At 46.1% G+C, this 26,278-nt stretch overlaps 1 protein-coding gene across 2 annotated transcripts in view; it reads left to right on the forward strand.

The window, feature by feature from the left end:
- The window catches only part of CTNNA2 (catenin alpha 2), a 2,255,723-nt gene that overhangs the window by 1,971,707 nt on the left and 257,738 nt on the right, over positions 1-26,278 (forward strand). For both annotated transcript variants that reach the window (XM_066572940.1, XM_066572941.1), the window contains exons 13-14: positions 12,363-12,514; positions 13,638-13,751. In XM_066572940.1, coding sequence (XP_066429037.1) covers positions 12,363-12,514; positions 13,638-13,751 — 266 coding nt within the window. The remainder of the gene's footprint in view (positions 1-12,362; positions 12,515-13,637; positions 13,752-26,278) is intronic.

Genomic DNA, 26,278 nt, shown 5'->3' on the forward strand with positions numbered 1-26,278 from the left:
ATATTCATCCTCCTCCTCCTGCTCCTCCTCCTGAAACCTGACGTAATCATGCCGAACGGGTAATTTTTCTTAGGCCCACAAGGCTCGCTCAGTTATATAATTTTTGTAAACAATTTTTATACGTTTCAATGCTCATTAAAGCGTTGAAACTTGCACCTGAACCAATTTTTATTTTAACTGGGCTGCCTCCAGTCCTAGTTACAAATTAAGCTACATTAACCAAAGCGATTAATGGGTTTCACCTGCCCTCTTGGTTGGGCATGGGCAATTTTTCTGACGTACATTAGTACTGTTGGTACACCAATTTTTTGGGGCCCTCGCCTACAGTGTAATCCAATTAATTTTTTGCCCACCTGCATTAAAGCTGACGTTACATCAGCTGTGCTGGGCACTGCAATGGGATACATTTATGTACAGCCGGTGGGTTCCAGGGAGCCACCCATGCTGTGGGTCCACAGGGAGTTGTAACTGCATGTGTCCACTTCTAAAGAACCCCAGTCTGACTGGGCCATGCAGTGTGGGCCGAAGCCCACCTGCATTAAACATGACATTACCTCAGCTGTGATGGGCAATGCAATGGGATATATTTATGTACCGCCGGTGGCTTCCTGGCACCCACCCATGCTGTCGGTCCACACGGAGTTGTAACTGCATGTGTCCACTTCTGAAGAACCCCAGTCTGACTGGGGCATGCAGTGTGGGCCGAAGCCCACCTGCATTTAATCGGACGTTACCTCAGCTGTGATGGGCACTGCAATGGGATACATTTATGTACAGCCGGTGGGTTCCAAGGAGCCACCCATGCTGTGGGTCCACAGGGAGTTGTAACTGCATGTGTCCACTTCTAAAGAACCCCAGCCTGACTGGGCCATGCAGTGTGGGCCGAAGCCCACCTGCATTAAATATGACATTACCTCAGCTATGATGGGCAATGCCATGGGATATATTTATGTACCGTCGATGGCTTCCTGGCACCCACCCATGCTGTCGGTCCACACGGAGTTGTAACGGCATGTGTCCACTTCTAAAGAACCCCAGTCTGACTGGGGCATGCAGTGTGGGCCGAAGCCCACCTGCATTTAATCGGACGTCACCTCAGCTGTGATGGGCACTGCAATGGGATACATTTATGTACAGCCGGTGGGTCCCAGGGAGCCACCCATGCTGTGGGTCCACAGGGAGTTGTAACTGCATGTGTCCACTTCTAAAGAACCCCAGTCTGACTGGGGCATGCAGTGTGGGCCGAAGCCCACCTGCATTTAATCGGACGTTACCTCAGCTGTGATGGGCACTGCAATGGGATACATTTATGTACAACCGGTGGGTTCCAGGGAGCCACCCATGCTGTGGGTCCACAGGGAGTTGTAACTGCATGTGTCCACTTCTAAAGAACCCCAGTCTGACTGGGCCATGCAGTATGGGCCGAAGCCCACCTGCATTAAACATGACATTACCTCAGCTGTGATGGGCAATGCAATGGGATGTATTTATGTACCGTCGGTGACTTCCTGGCACCCACCCATGCTGTCGGTCCACAGGGAGTTGTAACTGCATGTGTCCACTTCTAAAGAACCCCAGTCTGACTGGGGCATGCAGTGTGGGCCGAAGCCCACCTGCATTTAATCGGACGTTACCTCAGCTGTGATGGGCACTGCAATGGGGTACATTTATGTACAGCCGGTGGGTTCCAGGGAGCCACCCATGCTGTGGGTCCACAGGGAGTTGTAACTGCATGTGTCCACTTCTAAAGAACCCCAGTCTGACTGGGCCATGCAGTGTGGGCCGAAGCCCACCTGCATTAAACATGACATTACCTCAGCTGTGATGGGCAATGCAATGGGATATACTTATGTACCGCCGGTGGCTTCCTGGCACCCACCCATGCTGTAGGTCCACACGGACTTCACATTAGGGAGTTGTACCTGCCTGTGTCTATGAATTAAAAACCCCGGTCAGGTTGGGGCATGCAGTGTGGGCCGAAGCCCACCTGCATTTAATCGGACGTTAGCTCTGCTGTCCAGGGCACTGCAATGGGATACATTAATGTACAGCCGGTGGGTTCCAGGGAGCCACCCATGCTGTGGGTGCACACGGAATTCCCATTGCGGAGTTGTACCTGCCTGTGACTATTTATAAAAAAACGCAGTCTGACTGGGGCATGCAGACACCTTGAATGAATAGTGTGTGGCACATAGGTTCCCCATTGCTATGCCCACGTGTGCAGCTCCTGATGGCGGTGGCACAGGATTATATTTCTCATTGCTTCTGTACAGCATTGTGGGCTATCGCCCCGCCCCTTTTAAAGAGGGTCGCTTCCTAGCCGTGCCAACCCTCTGCAGTGTGTGCCTGCGGTTACTCCTCATGGCAGACACACTTATAAATAGACATGAGGGTGGTGTGGCATGAGTGCAGCTGAAGGCTGCGCAGGGACACTTTGGTGTGCGCTGTGGACACTGCGTCGTGCGGGGGGGGGGGGGGGGCAGCATGTAACCCAGGAAAAGTGGCAGCGGAGTGTCATGCAGGCAGTGATTGTGCTTTGTTGGAGGTAGTGTGGTGCTTAGCTAAGGTATGCATTGCTAATGAGGGCTTTTCAGAAGTAAAAGTTGTTGGGAGGGGGGGGGGCACTCTTGCCGCTATTGTGGCTTAATAGTGGGACCTGTGAACTTGAGATGCAGCCCAACATGTAGCCCCTCGCCTGCCCTATCCGTTGCTGTGTCGTTCCCATCACTTTCTTGAATTGCCCAGATTTTCACAAATGGAAACCTTAGCGAGCATCGGCGATATACAAAAATGCTCGAGTCGCCCATTGACTTCAATGGGGTTCGTTACTCGAAACGAACCCTCGAGCATCGCGATAACTTCGTCCCGAGTAACGAGCACCCGAGCATTTTGGTGCTCGCTCATCTTTATTAGCGAACCAAAGCATTAGAATCTTGTTTTCTGTTAAACCTTGCTAAAAGTTCAGTTCAGCTCAAACCTGATCTTTGGGTAGTTTGTCTTTGCTGAACCTTCTAAATTTTCTATTTCCTCTTCCTGTTCCTCTTCCTATTCCTTTTCCCTAGTCCTCCTTTTCCTCTTCCTATTTCTTTTACTTTCCCTTCTCCTTTTTAATGTTTCTTTTATTTGTTATGCTTCTTCTCTTATTATTCCTATTCCTGCCCCCTTCCTTTTCCATCTTATACTTCCTTTGTCCTCTTCCTTTTCTTTTTATTCTTCTTTTTACTTCAGTTTTCTTCTTTCCTTTGCTTTTTTTCTTTTTCTCTTCTTCTAATTCTTCTTTCTTCATTTTCCTCTTCCTCCTCATTTTTCTTCTTGTACATTAACTTTGCATTGAAAACAACTTTAAAGTACTTAGATACACTCCGATGTGACCTTAGAGTGTTCCAGAGGTCTTTTATGGCTCTTATGGTTGAATCAAACCAAACTTTTTGCCAAAATTTGCTGAACCACTTAGATAGAACTTTTGAAAAAGTCGCTCATCACTTTTTTTTTTTTTTTTTTTAAACACTTTATATTTTATTGAAATACAACGTAAACTGTAGGGAAGGTAACCTCCTCCCTGGGAGACAGTCATCATAAGTGGACTCACAGGACCCTGTGGCTTAAATACAGCACCAGAATAGCAAAAAAGAAAAGAGAACCTTTGCGTCCTACTGAAAGATTACTTTTATTGCATAAACTAATTAACAATCCACAAATAAAGATAAAATTTGGCTCCAGAGCTAGAGTAGCCAAAAGCAATTGAAATATAACAGCTGAGGTGTTGCGGAGGGAGTAGGGAGATTGGAGATGGGGAAAAGATACAGGGGAAAGGGCAGGGAGGGGCAAACTGTGAGAGGTCCATTACCATTTAAGCAATACTGGAATGCACATTGCTAAAAGTGGCATGCATTGTACATGTACCTATTAGTTACTGTAAATCACATTTGTGTTTGTTTTGTCTATATTATAACCAACCCTTAGTGTCTACAAAGACAGGAATTTGTCCCCTGAGTGTGTTTCCCATGCTGCAATTTCCTCAAAGCGGAAAATCTGAGAGTCTTTTTCTTTCCATTGTGTTACCGTGGGGATCTCTTTTGTCTTCATGTGAAGGGGAATGAGTAGTTTTGCATCTGATAATAGAGTGGTAGCGAATGATTTATTTGATGGTCTAAATTGTTTAGAGGGTTTCCATAATAGGACCTCTTTGAGATTGAGGGTCTTAAGTGTTCCACAAATCTTATTAATGTTTTCAAGAATTAACTGTCAAAACACTTTGATTGTCGGGCAATGCCACCAAGTGTGGAGTAGTGTCCCCTTCTGGGAGCCAAATCTCCAATAGATGCCTGGCTTCCCAGGTTCTACTTTTGCTATCGAAACTAGCGTTCTATACCCTCTAGTGATGATTTTATATGATATTTCTTTGACACGCACACATTTGGAGAAACCATGGGAATTTCTTAGAATCTTGGCAGCCTGTTCTTTGTTAGAGGTAGTTCCCAAATACCTCTACCATTCCCTGAGGAACCAAGGCATATGCAAAGAGGATTGTAAAAGCAAGCCTCTGTATACATGTGTTACCAAACTCTTTAGACACGTGGGAAGGGCTAGATATGTCTCAAACCAAAAAGGATCCCTGAGTTAATTGTGGCATGTCTTTCAAAATCTCCTCAAGGAGCAGCAGAAATCTGTTCTCCCAAGGAAATCTGGAGGATATCTGGGAACATGTAATTCAAAATATTGTTGCTCAAACATTCCCGTGTCTTTTATAATGTCATGGATGGTAAGATCTTTGAGTCTTGCCCAGGAGCCTACCATATCCAAGTGTATGTTGGCAAGGATGGAAGGGATCAAGGATGCAGGGGACATTGGTGGCAAAGAGAAGTGGCTTGATCAATCTTCGCGTAGCATCCTCAGCACTTTAATTGTGCCTTTTGTGATTGGGTTCAATGTCATGGACATACTCGGGAAAAGTTCATTCGACCAAAGAAGGATTTGTTGGTTTGGCCAGAGTATGGCTTTTTCTAAATTTATAGTTGTTTTTTTGGGTAGTGGGGTGTAGTTTGTTTCATATAGGTAGACTGGGTTGGAAGTTAGTATTGTTCCTAAGCATTTGATGCTTGAGGGGGGCCATCTAGATGCGTAGTGTTTCTGTAGTTTGGTAATACTTGATAATTGGGCTGATAAATTTAGGGCCTCTGATTTTTTAAAATAAATTTTAAAATTAGATAATTTAATAAAATGGTTAAAAATGTCCATGATTGCCGGGAAGGCCTTCTCAGGGTTGGAAACGAGTATGAGGAGGTCATCTGCAAAAGCTGTCGTAGTGTGAGTGGTATTACCCACCTTTAGACCCTCTATGTCTTTGTTTTGTCTTATCTCCTGCAACAATGTTTCAATCACCAGTGTAAAGAGCATTGGGGATAGTGGGCACCCCTGCCTCATCCCATTTTTCATGTTTGAACCATTTATGAGTATCCTGACTGAGAGTTCTGAGTAGAGGGTAAAAATAGTTCTAATAAATTGTTCAAGGAAGCCAAACTTCACCAGTGAGCATCTCATATAGTCACAGCTGATTCTATCAAAGGCCTTTTCGGCATCTGTGCCTAAAGCACCAGGGTTTTTTTGTTTTGTTTTGGCGTAATGTATAGCATGGATCACTCTGGAGGTGTTGTATTTCTTTTCTCTTCCTGCTACAAAAGCCACTTGATCCAGGTGAACGAGCTTAGCAAGGAATGGTGAGATATGTTTGGCAATTATTTTTGTCCATAGTTTGAGATCCACATTTAACAAAGATATTGCGCTCAGCCAATCAGAGGCAGCACTCACCCATTCATGAATTCATGAATGGGTGAGTGCTGTCTCTGATTGGCTGAGCACTGTGACCAATCAGAGACAGCTCTCAGCTATTGAATGACAGCAGGGACATGGCAGCGGCAGACAGGTAGGTTGTTTTTTTTTTTACACTAAAAGTATTGTTTTTCAGAGAAGGGCTTATGTTTAACCCCTCAGTGACGGCTCAATAGTCTTTTTACGTCCTGCTGTTGCAGGACGTGTATGGAGGGAGACAGCGCCGCTATCTCCCTCCATACTGTGCGGGCGCAACTGTTTATTACAGCTGACACCCGCGGGCAATGTGAGTGTGAGTAACCCCTATGGGTCCTTGGAGCCAGATCAACATTCTGGCCTGAGGACAAGGGTGATTTCCCTGCACTCCACCTCCATCCCATACGTGTGAGGGGTGGCCTAACGTGCATCTATATCTGCAGCCTAATGATTATAACATTGCCTACCTGAATATCTGTAAAAACATATAAACATATGAGCATCCAAAATCTATCTAATGTTAACAAACCAGATGCATAAATGGCAAGTTTTTAGAGCAAAAATTGAAGAGTAACTACAGGGAGCCAGCAGTAATTTTGTACCTGTGCCAATATGTAAAGCTGTGTCTAAGAATCCGTTCCTTCCTGCTCCCTCCTACAACACAGCGCTCACCCCGCCAGCACCTGAATCTTTACGAGTGAGCAGGCAGGTATTCGGTAAGGACGATACTCGCTCGAGTATCTGTCCTTATCGAGTACGCTCACTCATCTCTAGTGTTGAACTTCCAATTCTCCGTTCCCTCCAGTTGCGGAATCTGGTGCTGAATTTGGGGTGGCATCCATGATGGAATGTCTATGGAAGGGATATCCAATTTCTTCCAGGCACTCTTAAATTTCTCTGGAGACCTAATAGAAATTTGCTGTCCATCCTTAAGTGTGGCTAGTCCGAATGGAAAATGCCACTTCACCGGGAATGTTTTAGATCGCTGTGCTTCCATCAAGGGTTTAAATATACTCCTTTTTGCCGGAGTACTAGGTGCAATGTCCTGAAAACGTAATATTTTGTTGTCTTCAAGAAGGATATGAGAAAACTCAGTAGGCCACAGATTACATCCCTTGTTGGGTCCGATGGTGCAGGTTTTGGCTTAAGCACTCCTTGTATGCACTCAATTATAATTTGGTCAGTTCTCTCCTTCCCCAACAAGGATTGAAAGATTTGTAAAGCAGAAGATTTAAGAGTTTCAGGCAATGTGGATTCTGGAAGGCCCCTGAGTTGGATGTTCCTCCTGATTTTATTTTCTTCGTCCTCCAGCAGCAACATAGCTTGGTTGATTTGTTCTTGCTGAGCCAATAAGCTGGATTGAAGTGCCACACTATGATGTAACAGAATCTGGTGAGAATTTTCTAAGTCCTCCACTCTATGGCCTATTTGTCTGATTTCTGTTTTGATTGCAGTTAATTCTTTCAAAACTGGAGATAAAGACTGCACTAGTATATTTTTTGATGAAGGAATGTAAGATTATGGCTTTACCCTGTTCTTCGTTTTGTTCTGAGGTTGCCGGATTGTACTCCATATCTGAATCTTCAGTAGCACGTTCATGGAGATCAACTAACATGAGCTCATTCTTGTGCACTGCAGGAGAGCTGTGCTTCTTTATAAGATATTTACCCATATCTGACTGTCTTTTGCCCACTTTGGGGGTGTCATTGGTGTCAACATCTCTATCCCTGCCGGTCTTCCCCATCCTGCCTGTGGTTCGTGTGCTGTAATGTGCTGAAGGCTTAGGTTTGCCCACTCACGTTTTACTTTGTCATTCCTCCATCTAAATCCGACCCTACCCAGGGCGTTCCTGTTTTGCTATTTAAATTGGGATAGACTGGATGGATGATCCCACAGCCTGCACTTCACTCAGGCTGCAGGTGTCCAGGAAGCTCAGATCTCTGTCTGCTGGAGCTGTAGGGGATGTGAGGCATTGAGGCTGAAGACAAGCGGCTACGTGCAGAAATCTAGCCCGAGGTTTCTCCTATTTATAGTATTGGAATGGCTACACTGAGGAAATAGTGAAGAGTGCCATGGCATACTCTGCTCATAGCATAGCGTGCCCAAACATCATTGGGAAGCTGTTTTATTTGTACAGTACACTTGACTTATGTATTAAAATGCTTAAATGCTTAAAATGCTTATGTTGGAATAGCATTATAGACAGTGTGATTGTTCTCAGTAAGAGAAAGCAGTTAATCTTGTAGATATGATACTTTTCAATAGGTAACAAAAATATATGATGTTACTGCAAGCTTTCAGGTGGTTCTGTTATCCACCCTTCATCAGGCTAAAATGAAACTGGTTTGGATGGCACACAATTATAATACACAAATACAGAGGTGAGGAGAAACACCCCTCTTGATCTAAATAAATTTTCACACACAGGAATTTGAGACTTAAACTAACACAAATCTAAACAAAGACATAGATGCTTAATCAGTCCACTGAGCTGAGAAATGTGACAGTTTATGATGTCTCTTATCTCTTCTTGAACTTCACATGGAAAGATGGTGATACTAGCTCTGCAGCACCACTTATTAGTGATCATGCTATCCTCGAATTTTGGCTAAAAAGGGGAGAGAGACCTAAGAAAACTCAGACGTCAAGGTTTGTTTTCAGAAAGGTAGATTTCATTGAACTCAGAAAGAGGGTAGGAAGAATCCAATGGCTGGATAAACTTAAGGACAGAAATGCCCAAGAAGGTTGGGAAATATTGTGAAATGAGATTCTCAAAGCACAATCGTTAACAATCCTTAAAAGCAGGAAGAATGGGAAGCATTTAAAGAAACCAGCAATATAAAAGGATTTGGGGTGTATATTAAAAGCAAAAGAAAAGTCAAAGATGCTATTAGATGCTTACAAGAAGAAAATGGTGAATTGGTTAAGAATAGAGATGAGCGAACGTACTCGGATAAGCACTACTCGTCCGAGTAATGTGCTTTATCCGAGTACCTCTCTGCTCGTCCTGAAAGATTCGGGACGCACTGCGGAGCGGGGAGCTGCAGGGGAGAGCGGGGAGGAACGGAGAGGAGATCTTTCTCTCCTTCTCTCCCGCCCACTCTGCCCCGCTCCCCGCTGCGACTCACCTGTCAGCAGCGGAGCGCCCCGAATCTTTCAGGACGAGCGGAGAGATACTCGGATAAAGCACATTACTCGGACGAGTAGTGCTTATCCGAGTACGTTCGCTCATCTCTAGTTAAGAATGATGTTGAGAAGGCCGAACTTTTAAATTCCTATTTATATCTGTTTTCTCTCAGAAAGCAGATGGGACATCAACTGATCTTCCCTGTGCTATTGGGGGAATAAAAGAATGCAGGCTATCTGTAAGCAGAGAGATGGTGAGGGAACACTTAGCTAACTTAAATTAAGTCTCAAGGTCTTAATAAAGTCTTAATAAAGTCTCAAGGTCCAGATGAATTACATCGTAGGATACTAAAGCAGAAGAGGTAAATACCGAACCACTCTCCATAATCTATGAAAATTCCTGGAGAACAGGAGAAGTCCCAGAAGATTGAAAAAGGGCAAATGTTGTCCCTATCTTCAAAAAAAGGAAGAAGGTGGATCCAGGAAACTACAGGCATCTGAGCCTAACTTCTGTAGTGGTAAAGATCTTTGAACAAATTATTAAACAGCATGTATGCAAGTACTTGGATGAAAATGGAGTAATTAACCATAGATGTCATGGGTTTGTAACAAACAAGTAATGTCAGGCTAATCTAATTTCCTTCTATGATAGTATCACTGACTGGGTTGATCAGGGAAATGCGGTGGATATAGTTTTTCTTGACCTTAGTAAATCATTTGACAAAGTATCTCATACTATACTTATTGAAAAAATGACCAAATATGGGATTGACAAGGCAACTGTTAGGTGGATTCAGAACTGGCTGAGTGATTGTGCTCAAAGAGTGGTCATAAATGGCTGCACATCCAAGTGGAAGAATGTATCAAGTGGGGTACCACAAGGCTCTGTCCTAGTCCCAGTGTTGTTCAACATTTTTATAAATGATCTTGAGAAAGGAATTGATGGAAGATTGATCAAATTTGCTGATGACACAAAGCTAGGAGGGATAGCTAACACTAGGGAAAAGAGAGAGAGTATTCAAAAAGATCTAGAAAAGCTTGCACAGTGGGCAGTGACTAACAGAGTGGTATTTAACAAGGAGAAATGTAAAGTCTTACATCTGTGCAAGAAAAATTAAGAAATCACATAAAGAATGGGAGGAATTGAGCTAAGAAGCAGCACATGTGAAAAAGACTTGGGTACACTAATAGATCATAGACTGAACATGAGTCAACAATGTGATGCAGCAGCCAAAAAGGCAAACACAATTCTGGGATGAATTAAGAGAAGCATAGAGGTTAGATCACATAAGGTCATGATCCCCCTCTACGATTCCTTAGTCAGACCTCATATGGAATACCGTGTCCAGTTCTGGACCCCACTTTAAAAAACATATAGACAAACTGGAGCAAGTTCATAGAAGAGTCACCAAGATAGTATGTCGTCTGCAAATCATGCCCTATAAAGAACGGTTAAAGGATCTGGGAATGTTTAGCTTGCAAAACAGAAGGCTGAGAGGAGACTTAATAGTGGTTTACAAATATCTGTCACAGTGCAGAGCCCTATTCTCATTTGCACAAGGAAAGACTAGAAGCAATGAGATAAAACTGAAAGGGAGGAGACACAAATTAGATATTAGAAAAAACTTTCTGACAGTGAGGGTGATCAATGAGTGGAACAGGTTACCACGGGAGGTGGTGAGTTCTCCTTCAATGGAAGTGTTCAAACAAAGGCTGGACAAATATCTGTCTGGAATGATTTGGTAAATCCTGCTCTGAGCAGGGGGTTGGACCTGAAGACCCTGAAGGTCCCTTCCAACTCTACAATTCTATGATTCTATGATTCCCTATGATTCTATGGCATAAACAGGGGTGTTAGACAGATTTGGTCAAGATGGTGGTTTTACAGACATGGATATGGTAAGTATGTGGATGTGTAGTATAGTAGTCATAGTGGGAAGTCATTGATAAGAGTGCTATATCAGTGTTCAGCAACCAGTGGCTCAGGAACCACATAGGGGTCGCAACTCTTTGTTGTGCGGCTCAACAGTCCTTATTTATTACCATATGTACTGGCTGTTGATATTGTTGTAGACATATCCTAGCAACAAACAAATCCAATTTGAATGGCATAACACTAGTGTCAAATTTCACACTGAAATATTTATCTGCAAATCTTTCAAATTTCACAATTCCTTGTTTCTCCACATTAGGCTTAGGTTGCATTATGACTTTGGGACATGGCTAAAGATTGCACCATGTTCATGCTTTTTCACATCCTAACATAAGTGAATATGATCATGTTGTAAATTGAAACGACCCGAAAATCGCAAGAAATCTTCATATTCAGACACAGCAGGTTGTTGGTGTGTAGTCCTAGCCTAAAACATCCTCCCCTACATTTTTGAGTTGAATGTGACTCCCAACTACTCAAAGTTGAATGTGGTTCACAAAGTAAAAAATGCTGATGACCTCTATGCCACATAGTTACCCCCACATTTGAATAGGTGAGATCAAGGGTGTATCTATGAGGTTCTATATGTAGCAGTCACAATCAGGCCCTAGTCTCTAAAGGGGTCGCAAATGCCCCTTTTGCCTACAAGAAGACACCAGTCTTATAAATGGCACATAATAGGTGGGAACATTTTTGTAGATTTTATATTGGGGACCAATCTTCAAGTTACACCTCATCTAATGAAAGACCCATAGCTACATTAAAAAGGACATTTGCAGATATCCACCGTTTTACCCAGCAATAATCATCAAGGGTTTCAACCTGTGGTCCCATGTGTGAGTGTTAGCATGCTTTCATCTAGAATAGAGACAGGCCTAATCCTTTAACTGGACACATAACTAAAGCCTTCCTTGAAATGATAGCATCGATAGTAATGAATTTTCAATGATTAAATACTGTCTGTGATACATCCCACCGAACATTAATGATGGAGATGTGTCATTGTAATTACTGTATTCACCATTACACTTTTATCGAGTTATCTACAAAAAAGAAAATGGACATTTCAACAACTAATATAACAATTATTACGTTGAATCCATTAACTGCATTCTGAAAACAGCTTATAAAGTAGGAATCAAGCTTTTTGTGCCAAAGTTTTCTGTTTGTTAAGACTTTCCCCTGGGGGCGATGTTGTTTTGTCTAAATTCTCTATGATGTCTTGTTGACAGAGCACTTACTCTCAAAGTTTCATATCATAAGATATAAGGTTAATACTTTATATCTGAGTCACACTGAAGTTTTGAAGTTCCTTATGGCCTCTAAAAAGCCCTACTTCGACCTACTATTTTTATTCTCCTTCTTTCCAAAAATATCCAAAAAGGTATAGAACACCATGACTTATCACAGTGTTTATTCAAACCTCCAGAGTCTATGGACCATGAGACTGTTTAGTCAACTCTAATAAAAGTCTTTTTCACTGTTTCCTTTTTTAAAGTTATGCCTCGTTTTGCTGAACAAGTGGAAGTTGCTATTGAAGCTTTAAGCACAAACATCCCTCAATCATTTGAAGAGAATGAGTTCATTGATGCATCTCGACTAGTTTACGATGGTGTGAGAGACATTAGGAAAGCTGTACTCATGATAAGGGTAAGTTTGAATGTCTGTCATGAACATTAACTGGTGGTACTTAAGGTTGAGGACTACGGAATCTTTTTCCAGTTCATAAATATCTGAAAAAAAGAACCCTGCACTCCAATATGCATAAATGATGTGAAAGTTTTATTAGATAAGGCATCCAGGTCATTTGATGTTTTCTTCTACATACATAAGGACCATTATAAAACATAATTGCTGTTGGAGGATGACGTCTAGGAGAAATAGCTGACTGGCTCCAAGGAAAAAGACCTAAGTCAAATGGAATTCCATTGGTTTAGGTTCCATTTGATTAGTCGCATTCCAGTACATGCAAAAAATGAACTCTGAACTCCTATATGCCATGAATGATATGAAAGTTTTATTAAATAGGCAATCCAAGTTATGACACTTTCTGCCACCTACATAAGTAATATTATCAAACAGAATTAGTACTGGATCTCATCTTAGGCTTGTACTATTTTACCATGCTGTTCATTTGTGATATAGCACTTTTAGGTTCCATCATGTTTAATAGTTCATACATAGTGATAACTGTTCCTGTAAGTAGAATGCTGAACACTAGTGTTGAACAAACCAAACCAGTAGAACTCTGTTTTGGGTCAGACTCAGACCCGAACCAAATTTTAGCAAAGTTCAACCCAAAACAACATTTCACTGGTTTAGTTTGTTCCACACTAGTCCTGAACACTGGTGTATAACATGATCTTAGAGCCTTAAAAGCCCTATATAATATTCTCTGTGTTATATAGCGATTTTACAGCTCTCATAATTATTCACGAGCATCACTCTTCCCCAGTAACTGCGTACTGGTCCAAGCAGGCTCCGGGGGGTGGCGGGGGGTAGAGAGAGAGAGAGACTGCCCCCCATCGCCCCCCCTGAGCCTGCTCGGCCCAGTAAACAGTTACTCAAGAAGAGTGATGCTCGCTCAAGTAGCTGCTTTATCCGAGCATGCTCGCTCATCTCTATTATACACCAATTTTAGGAGTTTGGGTAAATTCCCGTTTTGGTTTGAACTAAATCGGAACAAACAAAACTTTTTGCTAACTTTCTGGGATCTGTCTTCACCAAACTTTTCAATAGTTTGCTCATCAATACCCATTTCTGTTTTTTAAAGACTCCTGAAGAATTAGAAGATGACTCTGACTTTGAACAGGAAGATTATGATGTCAGAAGCCGAACAAGTGTACAGACAGAAGATGACCAGCTGATTGCTGGACAGAGTGCAAGGGTAAGTTCTTAAAAATGTTGGATAATTACTTTAGTGTCAGGGAGGACCCTGAAAATACCCGCAACCCCTGTCCCTACCTACTTGCCCCCCTGGGCTAGGCCCCAGGGCGACAACTGGGTGATGGTCCCTACACTCACTAGGGAAGGGGAACACTGGGACTAATAAACAGATAGACACTGGAACAAACAACAGCAAGGAGAGCCAGACTATCCGGGTCGGCAACAAGAGGGTAGGTGGTACAAGAAGGTCAGGCAAAGGAAACGTCAGGTCCAAAAACTGGGTGTCAAAATTCAGGAGTCACAACAAGAAGTACGCTGGTGTAGCAGGAAGACCAAACTAACGCTGGCACTAGAATGCAGACACAAGAAAGTTTAAATGCTGTCAGAGCTCCCGCCCCAGCAGCTTATTTGGGCGGGAAGTCTGAAAGCAGCTGAGAACACCCAGCAGCACTGGGGAACCTGCCCCCAGCCCTGCAGGAGGCAGAAAAGCAGACACATGCCAGGTAGCCATGGTACCAAGGACGCCTTGCGGGGCAACACCCACCGCATCCCTAGCAACCCGGCAGCGAGGTGCAGCCCGGCGCCCAGGAGACGTGGTGAGGACTTGGGCTCCCCTGCGCCACATGGCAGCAACCCATGTGACAGGACCAGCGGTGAGGGCACGAGGGAGCCGCAAGCCACTGGTCCTGATATTTAGCATCTTTATACTTGTAATGCAATACACATTCACAATTATATGATGTTCATTTTTTGCAGGAAAAGTACTGTATGTGTTTCATGGTAGTGTTGGTTTTATATTGTTATGAAGAATAGTAGTAGTAATAATTTTAGTTTACTGCCTCTTGTTAGTCATTGGTAGACACATGAAATGCAGTTACTATAAATTATACCTTTTTATTGGGTAACTATGTGGACTAAAGGGTGGATAAAAAGGGATCAACTTCTCTGACCCCTGACAATCAGCTATTGTGGCTAGGGGAAATCATAGCTTTTTTTTCATGAGAGGGAAATGTAGCATTCATTGCTGACCATTCAAGTATGGACATGCCAGGTACACCGTAGCCAAAGCCATTTTACAGCGGCAGACTCCCCTATGTAATATCCATGTTCCTTTCTAGAGGCATTCGGCCAGGAGTTGTCCTGATGGGACAAACATCTACACATAAGCTTAATGCACATGGTAGAGCTGCGATATTTGGAAGGCACACATGTGGTTCCATACAATGCTGACATTTTATACACAACTATGTTAGAGGATAGTTTTCCCTAGAACCAAAGGTTTTCTGCAATGTGGGATCAAATGGTGAATGCCACTATAAAATAGGAGACATAAAAGTACAGTAGGGCTCCACAGATGTTTATAAGTGTTTTATTTTCTGATTCTATGTAACTTAAGTACACGATTCTTTAAGATCACATTGTAAGGCATTAAAGTTACTGTATGTAAAGTTATAATTTTTCATTTCTTCCAGTCCAGTTGTATTTTTAATGCATTCCAACCTGAGACCCTGTGAAAAAAAAGTCCTCAATGTTGTGGCTTTATGGCAGACATTCTCCCAATGAGTTAAATTAGAGATGTGATGTCACTTCTCTAGACCCTGATAATAAATAGAGATGAGCGAGCACCAAAATGCTCGAGTGCTCGTTACTCGAGTCGAACTTTCAGTGATGCTCGAGAGTTCGTTTCGAGTAACGAACCCCATTGAAGTCAATGGGCGACTCGAGCATTTTTGTATATGACTGGTGCTCCGCTAAGGCTTTCATTTGTGAAAATCTTAGCAAATTACCAAAGTCATGTAAAAAACACAGAAATTGATAGGGCAGGCGAGGAGCAACATGCAGGGCTGCATTTCGGGTTCCGAGGTCTCACTATTAAGCCACAATAGTGGCGAGAGTGAGACCCCCCCCCCCCCCCCGCCACTGTGAGCATAAAGATCATTCTCCTCTGCCACAGCTGTAACAGCTGTGGCAGAGAAGAACGATGTTAGCCCATTGAATTCAATGGAGCCGGCAATACAGCCGACTCCAATGAAAGCAATGGGCTTCCGGCGAGCGCGGGATGAATTTTTGAGAAGGGCTTAAAAATATAAGCCCTTACCTGAAAATCATCCTAAAATGTGTAAAAAAAAAAAAAATGTATACTCACCTTTCCGCTGCAGCCGGGGTTCAGCCGCGTCTGGCCGGCAGTTCTTCTGAACTGCTCTGTGTAGTATTCAGCAGCCGGGGATTTAAAATCCCCACCTACTGAATGAACTGCCTCTGATTGGTCACAGCCTCACCAATCAGAGGCAGCTCTCACTCACCCATTCATGAATTCATGAATGGGTGAGTGAGTGCTGCCTCTGATTGACTCAGCGCAGGGACCAATCAGAGGCAGCACTCACCCATTCATGAATTCATGAATGGGTGTGACTGAGAGCTGTAGATTGGTGAGGCTGTGACCAATCAGAGGCAGCTCATTCAGCGGGCGGGGATTTTAAATCCCCGGCTGGTGATAGATCAGCAGTTCAGCACCACAGTGCAGGGGACAGCAGGAGAAGACACGGCTGTGCCCCGGCAGCTGAAGGGAGGTGAGTATCTATTTTTTTTTTGTTTTTTAAATCACTTTTAATTCACTCCAGGGAATGGCTTATATGTAAAGCCCTTCCCTGAAAAAGAATTCAGGTGTGCCAGCAGACCATTGTCTTCAATGGAGTCGCCGGCAGCAGCAGCGGCTCCATTGAAGAGAATGCCTGCATTTTTATTCTTTTTTACACTAAAATCTTTCTTTTTCAGGGAAGGGCTTATATGTAAAGTCCTTCCCTGAAAAGGAATGCAGGGAGCCAGCAGGCCATTGTTTTCAATGGAGCCACCGGCAGCAGCCGCGGCTCCATTGAAAACAATGCGTGCATTCCCTATGGTGCACGCATGTCCTACCTTTGCAGGCACGTACCTGTAAAGTACGGACATGTGCACACACCATAGGGAATGCAGTGTTGTAAATACAAGCGTGTTTTTGTGCATGCATAGGCATGCACCAAAACACACTCGTCTGAACGCACCCTTAGGATGATTTTCAGGTAAGGGCTTATATTTTTAAGCCCTTCCCGAAAATTCATCCTGAGATCGCCGGCAGCCCATTGCTTTCAATGGAGCCAGCTGTATTGCCGGCTCCATTGAATTCAATGGTCAGTGCTCGTTTAATCGAGACGAGTACCGTGTGGTGCTTGTCTCGAGTAACGAGCAGCTCGAGCACCCTAATACTCGAACCAGCATCAATCTCGGACGAGTATGCTCGCTCATCTCTAATAATGAACTCACTAAACCAACTTCTAATGGAATTGCTTGTAAAATGTATTTTATTGACCTCAGTCTACAGCAGGGAACAATAAAATGAAAAAATGAAAAAATTAAGTTAAAAATAATAGTAAATAGAGATGAGCGAGCACCAAAATGCTCGGGTGCTCGTTACTCGAGACGAACTTTTCGCGATGCTCGAGGGTTCGTTTCGAGTAACGAACCCCATTGAAGTCAATGGGCGACCCGAGCATTTTTGTATATCGCCGATGCTCGCTAAGGTTTTCGTTTGTGAAAATCTGGGCAATTCAAGAAAGTGATGGGAACGACACAGCAACGGATAGGGCAGGCGAGGGGCTACATGTTGGGCTGCATCTCAAGTTCCCAGGTCCCACTATTAAGCCACAATAGCGGCAAGAGTGCCCCCCCTCCCAACAACTTTGACTTCTGAAAAGCCCTCATTAGCAATGCATACCTTAGCTAAGCACCACACTACCTCCAACAAAGCACAATCACTGCCTGCATGACACTCCGCTGCCACTTCTCCTGGGTAACATGCTGCCCAACCCCCCCCCCACCACCACGACCCAGTGTTCACAGCGCACACCAAACTGTCCCTGCCCAGCCTTCAGCTGCCCTCATGCCACGCCACCCTCATGTCTATTTATAAGTGCGTCTGCCACAGGAACCGCAGGCACACACTGCAGAGGGTTGGCACGGCTAGGCAGCGACCCTCTTTAAAAGGGGGGGGCGATAGCCCACAATGCTGTACAGAAGCAATGAGAAATCCAATCCTGTGCCACCTCCATCTGGAGCTGCACACATGGGCATAGCAATGGGGAACCTATGTGCCACACACTATTCATTCTGTCAAGGTGTCTGCATGCCCCAGTCAGACCGCCGTTTTTTATAAATAGTCACAGGCAGGTACAACTCCGCAACGGGAATTCCGTGTGCACCCACAGCATGGGTGGCTCCCTGGAACCCACCCGCTGTACATAAATGTATCCCATTGCAGTGCCCTGGACAGCAGAGCTAAAGTCAGATTAAATGCAGGTGGGCTTCGGCCCACACTGCATGCCCCAACCGGACCATGGTTTTTAATTCATAGACACAGGCAGGTACAACTCCCTATTGTGAAGTCCCTGTGGACCGACAGCATGGGTGGGTGCCAGGAAGCCACCGGCGGTACATAAATATATCCCATTGCAGTGCCCATCACAGCTGAGGTAATGTCATGTTTAATGCAGGTGGGCTTCGGCCCACACTGCATGCCCCAGTCAGACTGGGGTTCTTTAGAAGTGGACAGATGCAGTTACAACTCCCTGTGGACCCACAGAATGGGTGGCTCCCTGGAACCCACCGGCGGTACATAAATATATCCCATTGCATTGCCCATCACAGCTGAGGTAATAATGTCATGTTTAATGCAGGTGGGCTTCGGCCCACACTGCATGCCCCAGTCAGACTGGGGTTCTTTAGAAGTGAACATATGTAGTTACAACTCCGTGTGGACCGACAGCATGGGTGGGTGCCAGGAAGCCACCGGCGGTACATAAATATATCCCATTGCATTGCCCATCACAGCTGAGGTAATAAATTCATGTTTAATGCAGGTGGGCTTCGGCCCACACTGCATGCCCCAGTCAGACTGGGGGTTCTTTAGAAGTGGACACATGCAGTTACAACTCCCTGTGGACCCACAGCATGGGTGGCTCCCTGGAACCCACCGGCAGTACATAAATACATCCCATTGCAGTGCCCAACACAGCTGATGTAACGTCAGCTGTAATGCAGGTGGGCTAAAAATTAATTTGATTACACTGTAGGTGAGGGCCCCCAAAAATTGGTGTACCAACAGTACTAATGTACCTCAGAAAAATTGCCCATGCCCAACCAAGACTGCAGGTGAAACCCATTAATCGCTTTGGTTAATGTGGCTTAATTGGTAACTAGGCCAGGAGGCAGCCCAGTTAAAATAAAAATTGGTTGAGGTGAAAGTTTCAACGCTTTAATGAGCATTGAAACGTCTAAAAATTGTTTAGAAAAATTATATGACTGAGCCTTGTGGGCCTAAGAAAAATTGCCCGTTCGGCGTGATTACGTCAGGTTTCAGGAGGAGGAGGATGAATATTATACACAGATTGATGAAGCAAAAAGGTCCCCGTTTTTGATTGGGATAGAGAATGATGCTTCCATCCGCGGGTGCAGCCTACGTATTGCTTAGGTATCGCTGCTGTCCGCTGCTGGAGCAGAGAAGTCTGGGGAAATCCAGACTTTGTTCATCTTGATGAGTGTTAGCCTGTCGGCACTGTCGGTTGACAGGCGGGTACGCTTATCTGTGATGATTCCCCCAGCCGCACTAAATACCCTCTCTGACAAGACGCTAGCCGCAGGACAAGCAAGCACCTACAGGGCATACAGCGCGAGTTCAGGCCACGTGTCCAGCTTCGACACCCAGTAGTTGTAGGGGGCAGAGGCGTCACGGAGGACTGTCGTGCGATCGGCTACGTACTCCCTCACCATCCTTTTACAGTGCTCCCGCCGACTCAGCCGTGACTGGGGAGCGGTGACACAGTCTTGCTGGGGAGCCATAAAGCTGTCAAGGGCCTTAGAGAGTGTTGCCCTGCCTGTGCTGTAAATGCTGCCTGATCTCTGCGCATCCCCTGCTACCTGACCCTCGGAACTGCGCCTTCGGCCACTAGCGCTGTCGTATGGGAATTTTACCATCAGTTTGTCCGCCAGGGTCCTGTGGTATAGCAACACTCTCGAACCCCTTTCCTCTTCGGGTATGAGAGTGGAAAGGTTCTCCTTATACCGTGGGTCAAGCAGTGTGTACACCCAGTAATCCGTAGTGGCCAGAATGCGTGTAACGCGAGGGTCACGAGAAAGGCATCCTAACATGAAGTCAGCCATGTGTGCCAGGGTACCTGTACGCAACACATGGCTGTCCTCACTAGGAAGATCACTTTCCGGATCGTCCTCCTCCTCCTCCTCCTCCTCAGGCCATACACGCTGAAAGGATGACAGGCAAGCAGCATGTGTACCCTCAGCAGTGGGCCAAGCTGTCTCTTCCCACTCCTCATCCTCCTCACCGCGCTGAGATATAGACAGGAGGGTGCTCTGACTATCCAGCGACATACTGTCTTCCCCCGGCTCTGTTTCCGAGCGCAAAGCGTCTGCCTTTATGCTTTGCAGGGAACTTCTCAAGAGGCATAGCAGAGGAATAGTGACGCTAATGATTGCAGCATCGCCGCTCACCACCTGGGTAGACTCCTCAAACTTTCCAAGGACCTGGCAGATGTCTGCCAACCAGGCCCACTCTTCTGAAAAGAATTGAGGAGGCTGACTCCCACTGCGCCGCCCATGTTGGAGTTGGTATTCCACTATGGCTCTACGCTGCTCATAGAGCCTGGCCAACATGTGGAGCGTAGAGTTCCACTGTGTGGGCACGTCGCACAGCAGTCGGTGCACTGGCAGATTAAACCGATGTTGCAGGGTGCGCAGGGTGGCAGCGTCCGTGTGGGACTTGCGGAAATGTGCGCAGAGCCGGCGCACCTTTCCGAGCAGGTCTGACAAGCGTGGGTAGCTTTTCAGAAAGCGCTGAACCACCAAATTAAAGACGTGGGCCAGGCATGGCACGTGCGTGAGGCTGCCGAGCTGCAGAGCCGCCACCAGGTTACGGCCGTTGTCACACACGACCATGCCCGGTTGGAGGCTCAGTGGTGCAAGCCAGCGGTCGGTCTGCTCTGTCAGACCCTGCAGCAGTTCGTGGGCCGTGTGCCTCTTATCTCCTAAGCTGAGTAGTTTCAGCACGGCCTGCTGCCGCTTGCCCACCGCTGTGCTGCCACGCCGCGTGACACCGACTGCTGGCGACGTGCTGCTGCTGACACATCTTGATTGCGAGACAGAGGTTGCGTTGGAGGAGGAGGAGGGTGCTTTAGTGGAGGAAGCATACACCGCCGCAGATACCACCACCGAGCTGGGGCCCGCAATTCTGGGGGTGGGTAGGACGTGAGCGGTCCCAGGCTCTGACTCTGTCCCAGCCTCCACTAAATTCACCCAATGTGCCGTCAGGGGGATATAGTGGCCCTGCCTGCCTGTGCTTGTCCACGTGTCCGTTGTTAAGTAGACCTTGGCAGTAACCGCGTTGGTGAGGGCGCGTACAATGTTGCGGGAAACGTGGTCGTGCTGGGCTGGGACGGCACATCGGGAAAAGTAGTGGCGACTGGGAACTGAGTAGCACGGGGCCGCCGCCGCCATCATACTTTTGAAGGACTCCGTTTCCACAACCCTATACGGCAGCATCTCCAGGCTGATAAATTTGGCTATGTGCACGTTTAACGCTTGAGCGTGCGGGTGCGTGGCGGCGTACTTGCGCTTGCGCTCAAACACTTGCGCTAGCGACGGCTGGACGTTGCACTGACAGACATTGCTGGATGGGGCCGAGGACAGCGGAGGTGAGGGTGTGGGTGCAGGCCATGAGACGGTAGTGCCTGTGTCCTCAGAGCGGGGTTGGATCTCAGTGGCAGGTTGGGGCACAGGGGGAGAGGCAGCGGTGCAAACCGGAGGCGGTGAACGGCCTTCGTCCCACCTTGTGGGGTGCTTGGCCATCATATGTCTGCGCATGCTGGTGGTGGTGGCTCCCCGGCTGATCTTGGCGCGACAAAGGTTGCACACCACTGTTCGTCGGTCGTCTGCGCTCTCAGTGAAAAACTGCCAGACCTTTGAGCACCTCGGCCTCTGCAGGGTGGCATGGCGCGAGGGGGCGCTTTGGGAAACAGTTGGTGGATTATTCGGTCTGGCCCTGCCTCTACCCCTGGACACCGCACTGCCTCTTGCAACCTGCCCTGCTGCTGCCCTTGCCTCCCCCTCTGAAGACCTGTCCTCAGTAGGCGTAGCAAAGCAGGTGGGGTCAGTCACCTCATTGTCCTGCTGCTCTTCCTCCGAATCCTCTGTGCGCTCCTCCCTCGGACTTACTGCCCTTACTACTACCTCACTGCAAGACAACTGTGTCTCATCGTCATCGGCCTCCTCACCCACTGAAAGGTCTTGAGACAGTTGCCGGAAGTCCCCAGCCTCATCCCCCGGACCCCGGGAACTTTCCAATGGTTGGGCATCAGTCACGATAAACTCCTCTGGTGGGAGAGGAACCACTGCTGCCCAATCTGAGCAGGGGCCCGAGAACAGTTCCTGGGAGTCTGCCTGCTCCTCAGAATGTCTCATTGTAATGGAGTGAGGAGGCTAGGAGGAAGGAGGAGCAGCAGCCAGAGGATTCTGAGTTGCAGCAGTGGACGGCGCAGAACTGTGGGTGGACGATAGATTGCTGGAAGCACTTTCTGCCATCCACGACAGGACCTGCTCACACTGCTCATTTTCTAATAAAGGTCTACCGCGTGGACCCATTAATTGTGCGATGAATGTGGGGACGCCAGAAACGTGCCTCTCTCATAATCCCGCAGCAGTCGGCTGCGATACACCTGGATCAGGAGCTCGGCCTATGCCCACACCCTGACTTGGGCCTCCGCGTCCTTGGCCGCGTCCACGTCCTCTAGGCCTACCCCTACCCCTCAGCATGCTGTATTACCAGTAATGCAGAAACAGAACGCTGTAATTAAATGTGCCGCTTATTGGCCTGTGGTTGGAGGCTGACTTCGCTTACGGAACGCCAGGAAATAATTTGGCGCAAGCCTGCTGTAACACTTAGCTGGCTGCGTATGATTTTGTAGAACTACTACACCCAGCACAGACAGACCCAGAACACTGAGCACAGTCACAGGCAGGCCAAATAGATTTTTTGCCCCAAATTTTTTAGCAAAGGCTCACTGCCTATATTCAATCAATATGTCTTCTGTCCCTGGAGTATGTCAAAGAACTGCAGAGTGTTGCAACGTGGACTGCAATACAGCGGTGATTTAACAGCCCAGACAGAGCCAGGAAATAATTTTGCGCAAGCCTGCTGTACCACTTAGCTGGCTGCGTATGAATTTGGAGAACTGCTACACCCAGCAGAGACCCAGAACACTGAGGACACTCACAGGCAGCCCAAATAGATTTTTTCCCACAAATTTTTTTGCAAAGGCCCACTGCCTATATTCAATCAATAATATGTCTTCTGTCCCTGCCTAAGCGCTTCTGGCCCTAGGGTATGTCACAGAACTGCAGAGTGTTGCACTGTGAACTGCAACACAGTGGTGATTTCAGAGCCCAGACAGAGCCAGGAAATAATTTGGCGCAAGCCTGCTGTAACACTTAGCTGGCTGCGTATGAATTTGGAGAACTACTACACCCAGCAGAGACCCAGTACACTGAGGACACTCACAGGCAGCCCAAATAGATTTTTTCCCACAAATTTTTTTGCAAAGGCCCACTGCCTTTATTCAATCAATAATATGTCTTCTGTCCCTGCCTAAGCACTTCTGGCCCTGGAGTATTACTGCAGGGCGCAATGCTCTGCACGGCCGATATACGAAAAAAAAAAAAAATGTGCAACACTGCAAAAAGCAGCCTCCACAGTACTGCACACGGTTAGATGTGGCCCTAAGAAGGACCGTTGGGGTTCTTGAAGCCTAAAATAACTCCTAACACTCTCCCTATAGCAGCTGCAACAAGATAGCACTGTCCCTGATCTCTGTCAGAATGCATCTGTGGCGAGCCGAGGGAGGGGCCGATTTTTATACTCGGGTGACACCTGATCTCGCCAGCCACTCACTGCAGGGGGGTGGTATAGGGCTTGAATGTCGCAGGGGGAAGTTGTAATGCCTTCTCTGTCTTTCTATTGGCCAGAAAAGCGCGCTAACATCTCAGAGATGAAAGTGAAAGTAACCCGAACATCGCGTGGTACTCGTTACGAGTAACGAGCATCTTGAACACGCTAATACTCGAACGAGTATCAAGCTCGGACGAGTACGTTCTCTCATGTCTAATAGTAAACCAAAAATGTTATTCTCAGTGTATAAAGCCATTAAACAGCTTAGGTTTTGTTTTTGTTGCTTAAATTATATAAAAACATCTCATTTATTTATCTAATGACAACCAACATATGCCTTACTACAGATGGGATTGCAAATTGATTACTTCAATGGTTGTATTATGATTGAGTTTCTCATATGAGATTAAAAAAAAATAATATACTGCTTATATACAAGTATGGTAAATGAGAATTAATAGGGAAAGTCATAAGCCATTAGTTTGGGGAAAACATGGACAGAAGTCAGACATCCACTATGATTAAGTTTTTATAATTTGAAATTAGATTTACCAGAATATTTTTTTTTTACATTTTCCTGTTATTTTAGTTTTTTTTTACATTTTGGGCATTTTATGTTCTTTAGCTACTAACAAAATCAAAAATATAATTTTGTTAATCAATGTTTTTGCACAGGAAAGGATTGTTACAATGCTACAATTTCTCATCAAAAGATAATTGTAGCTGATAAACAATTGTACATATAAAGAGCACAGTTTCTTTTTGTTTTTTAAATTGCAAAAAAAACAAAAAAAGAAACATAATGAGTAGAGATGAGCGAGCACCAAAATGCTCGGGTGCTCGTTACTCGGGACGAAAATTTTGCGATGCTCGAGGGTTCGTTTCGAATAACGAACCCCATTGAAGTCAATGGGTGACCCGAGCATTTTTGCATATCGCCGATGCTCGCTAAGGTTTCCATTTGTGAAAATCTGGGCAATTCAAGAAAGTGATGGGAACGACACAGCAACGGATAGGGCAGGCGAGGGGCTACATGTTGGGCTGCATCTCAAGTTCCCAGGTCCCACTATTAAGCCACAATAGCGGCAAGAGTGCCCCCCCCCCCTCCCAACAATTTTTACTTCTGAAAAGCCCTCATTAGCAATGCATACCTTAGCTAAGCACCACACTACCTCCAACAAAGCACAATCACTGCCTGCATGACACTCCGTTGCCACTTCTCCTGGGTTACATGCTGCCCCCCCCCCCCGCACGACCCAGTGTCCACAGCACACACCAAAGTGTCCCTGCGCAGCCATCAGCTGCCCTCATGCCACGCCACACTCATGTCTATTTATAAGTACGTCTGCCATGAGGAGGAACCGCAGGCACACACTGCAGAGGGTTGGCACGGCTAGGCAGCGACCCTCTTTAAAAGGGGCGGGGCGATAGTCTACAATGCTGTACAGAAGCAATGAGAAATATAATCCTGTGCCACCGCCATCGGGAGCTGCACACGTGGGCATAGCAATGGGGAACCTATGTGCCACACACTATTCATTCTGTCAAGGTGCCTGCATGCCCCAGTCAGACTGCGGTTTTTTATAAATAGTCACAGGCAGGTACAACCCCGCAATGGGAATTCCGTGTGCACCCACAGCATGGGTGGCTCCCTGGAACCCACCCGCTGTACATAAATGTATCCCATTGCAGTGACCTGGACAGCAGAGCTAACGTCAAATTAAATGCAGGTGGGGTTCGGCCCAAACTGCATGCCCCAGTCAGGCTCGAGTTTTTTATAAGTATACACAGGCACGTACATCTCCCTAATGGGAAGTCCATGTGGACCGACAGCATGGCTGGGTCCCAGGAAGCCACTGGCGGTACATAAATATATCCCATTGCAGTGCCCAGCACAGCTGATGTAACGTCAGCTTTAATGCAGGTGGGCAAAAAATTAATTTGATTACACTGTAGGCGAGGGCCCAAAAAAATTGGTGTACCAACAGTACTAATGTACCTCAGAAAAATTGCCCATGCCCAACCAAGAGGGCAGGTGAAACCCATTAATCGCTTTGGTTAATGTGGCTTAATTGGTAACTAGGCCTGGAGGCAGCCCAGTTAAAATAAAAATTGGTTCAGGTGCAAGTTTCAACGCTTTAATGATCATTGAAACGTATAAAAATTGTTTACAAAAATTATATGACTGAGCCTTGTGGGCCTAAGAAAAATTGCCCTTTCGGCGTGATTACGCGAGGTTTCAGGAGGAGGAGCAGGAGGAGGAGGATGAATAGGATACACAGATTGATGAAGCAAAAAGCCTACGTATTGCTTAGGTATCGCTGCTGTCCGCTGGTGGAGAAGAGAAGTCTGGGGAAATCCAGGCTTTGTTCATCTTGATGAGTGTAAGCCTGTCGGCACTGTCGGTCGACAGGCGGGTACGCTTATCCGTAATGATTCCCCCAGCCGCACAAAACACCCGCTCTGACAAGACGCTAGCCGCAGGACAAGCAAGCACCTCCAGGGCATACAGCGCGAGTTCAGGCCACATGTCCAGCTTCGAC

This window comes from Eleutherodactylus coqui, chromosome 7, assembly GCF_035609145.1.
Source record: "Eleutherodactylus coqui strain aEleCoq1 chromosome 7, aEleCoq1.hap1, whole genome shotgun sequence".
Lineage (NCBI taxonomy): Eukaryota > Metazoa > Chordata > Amphibia > Anura > Eleutherodactylidae > Eleutherodactylus > Eleutherodactylus coqui.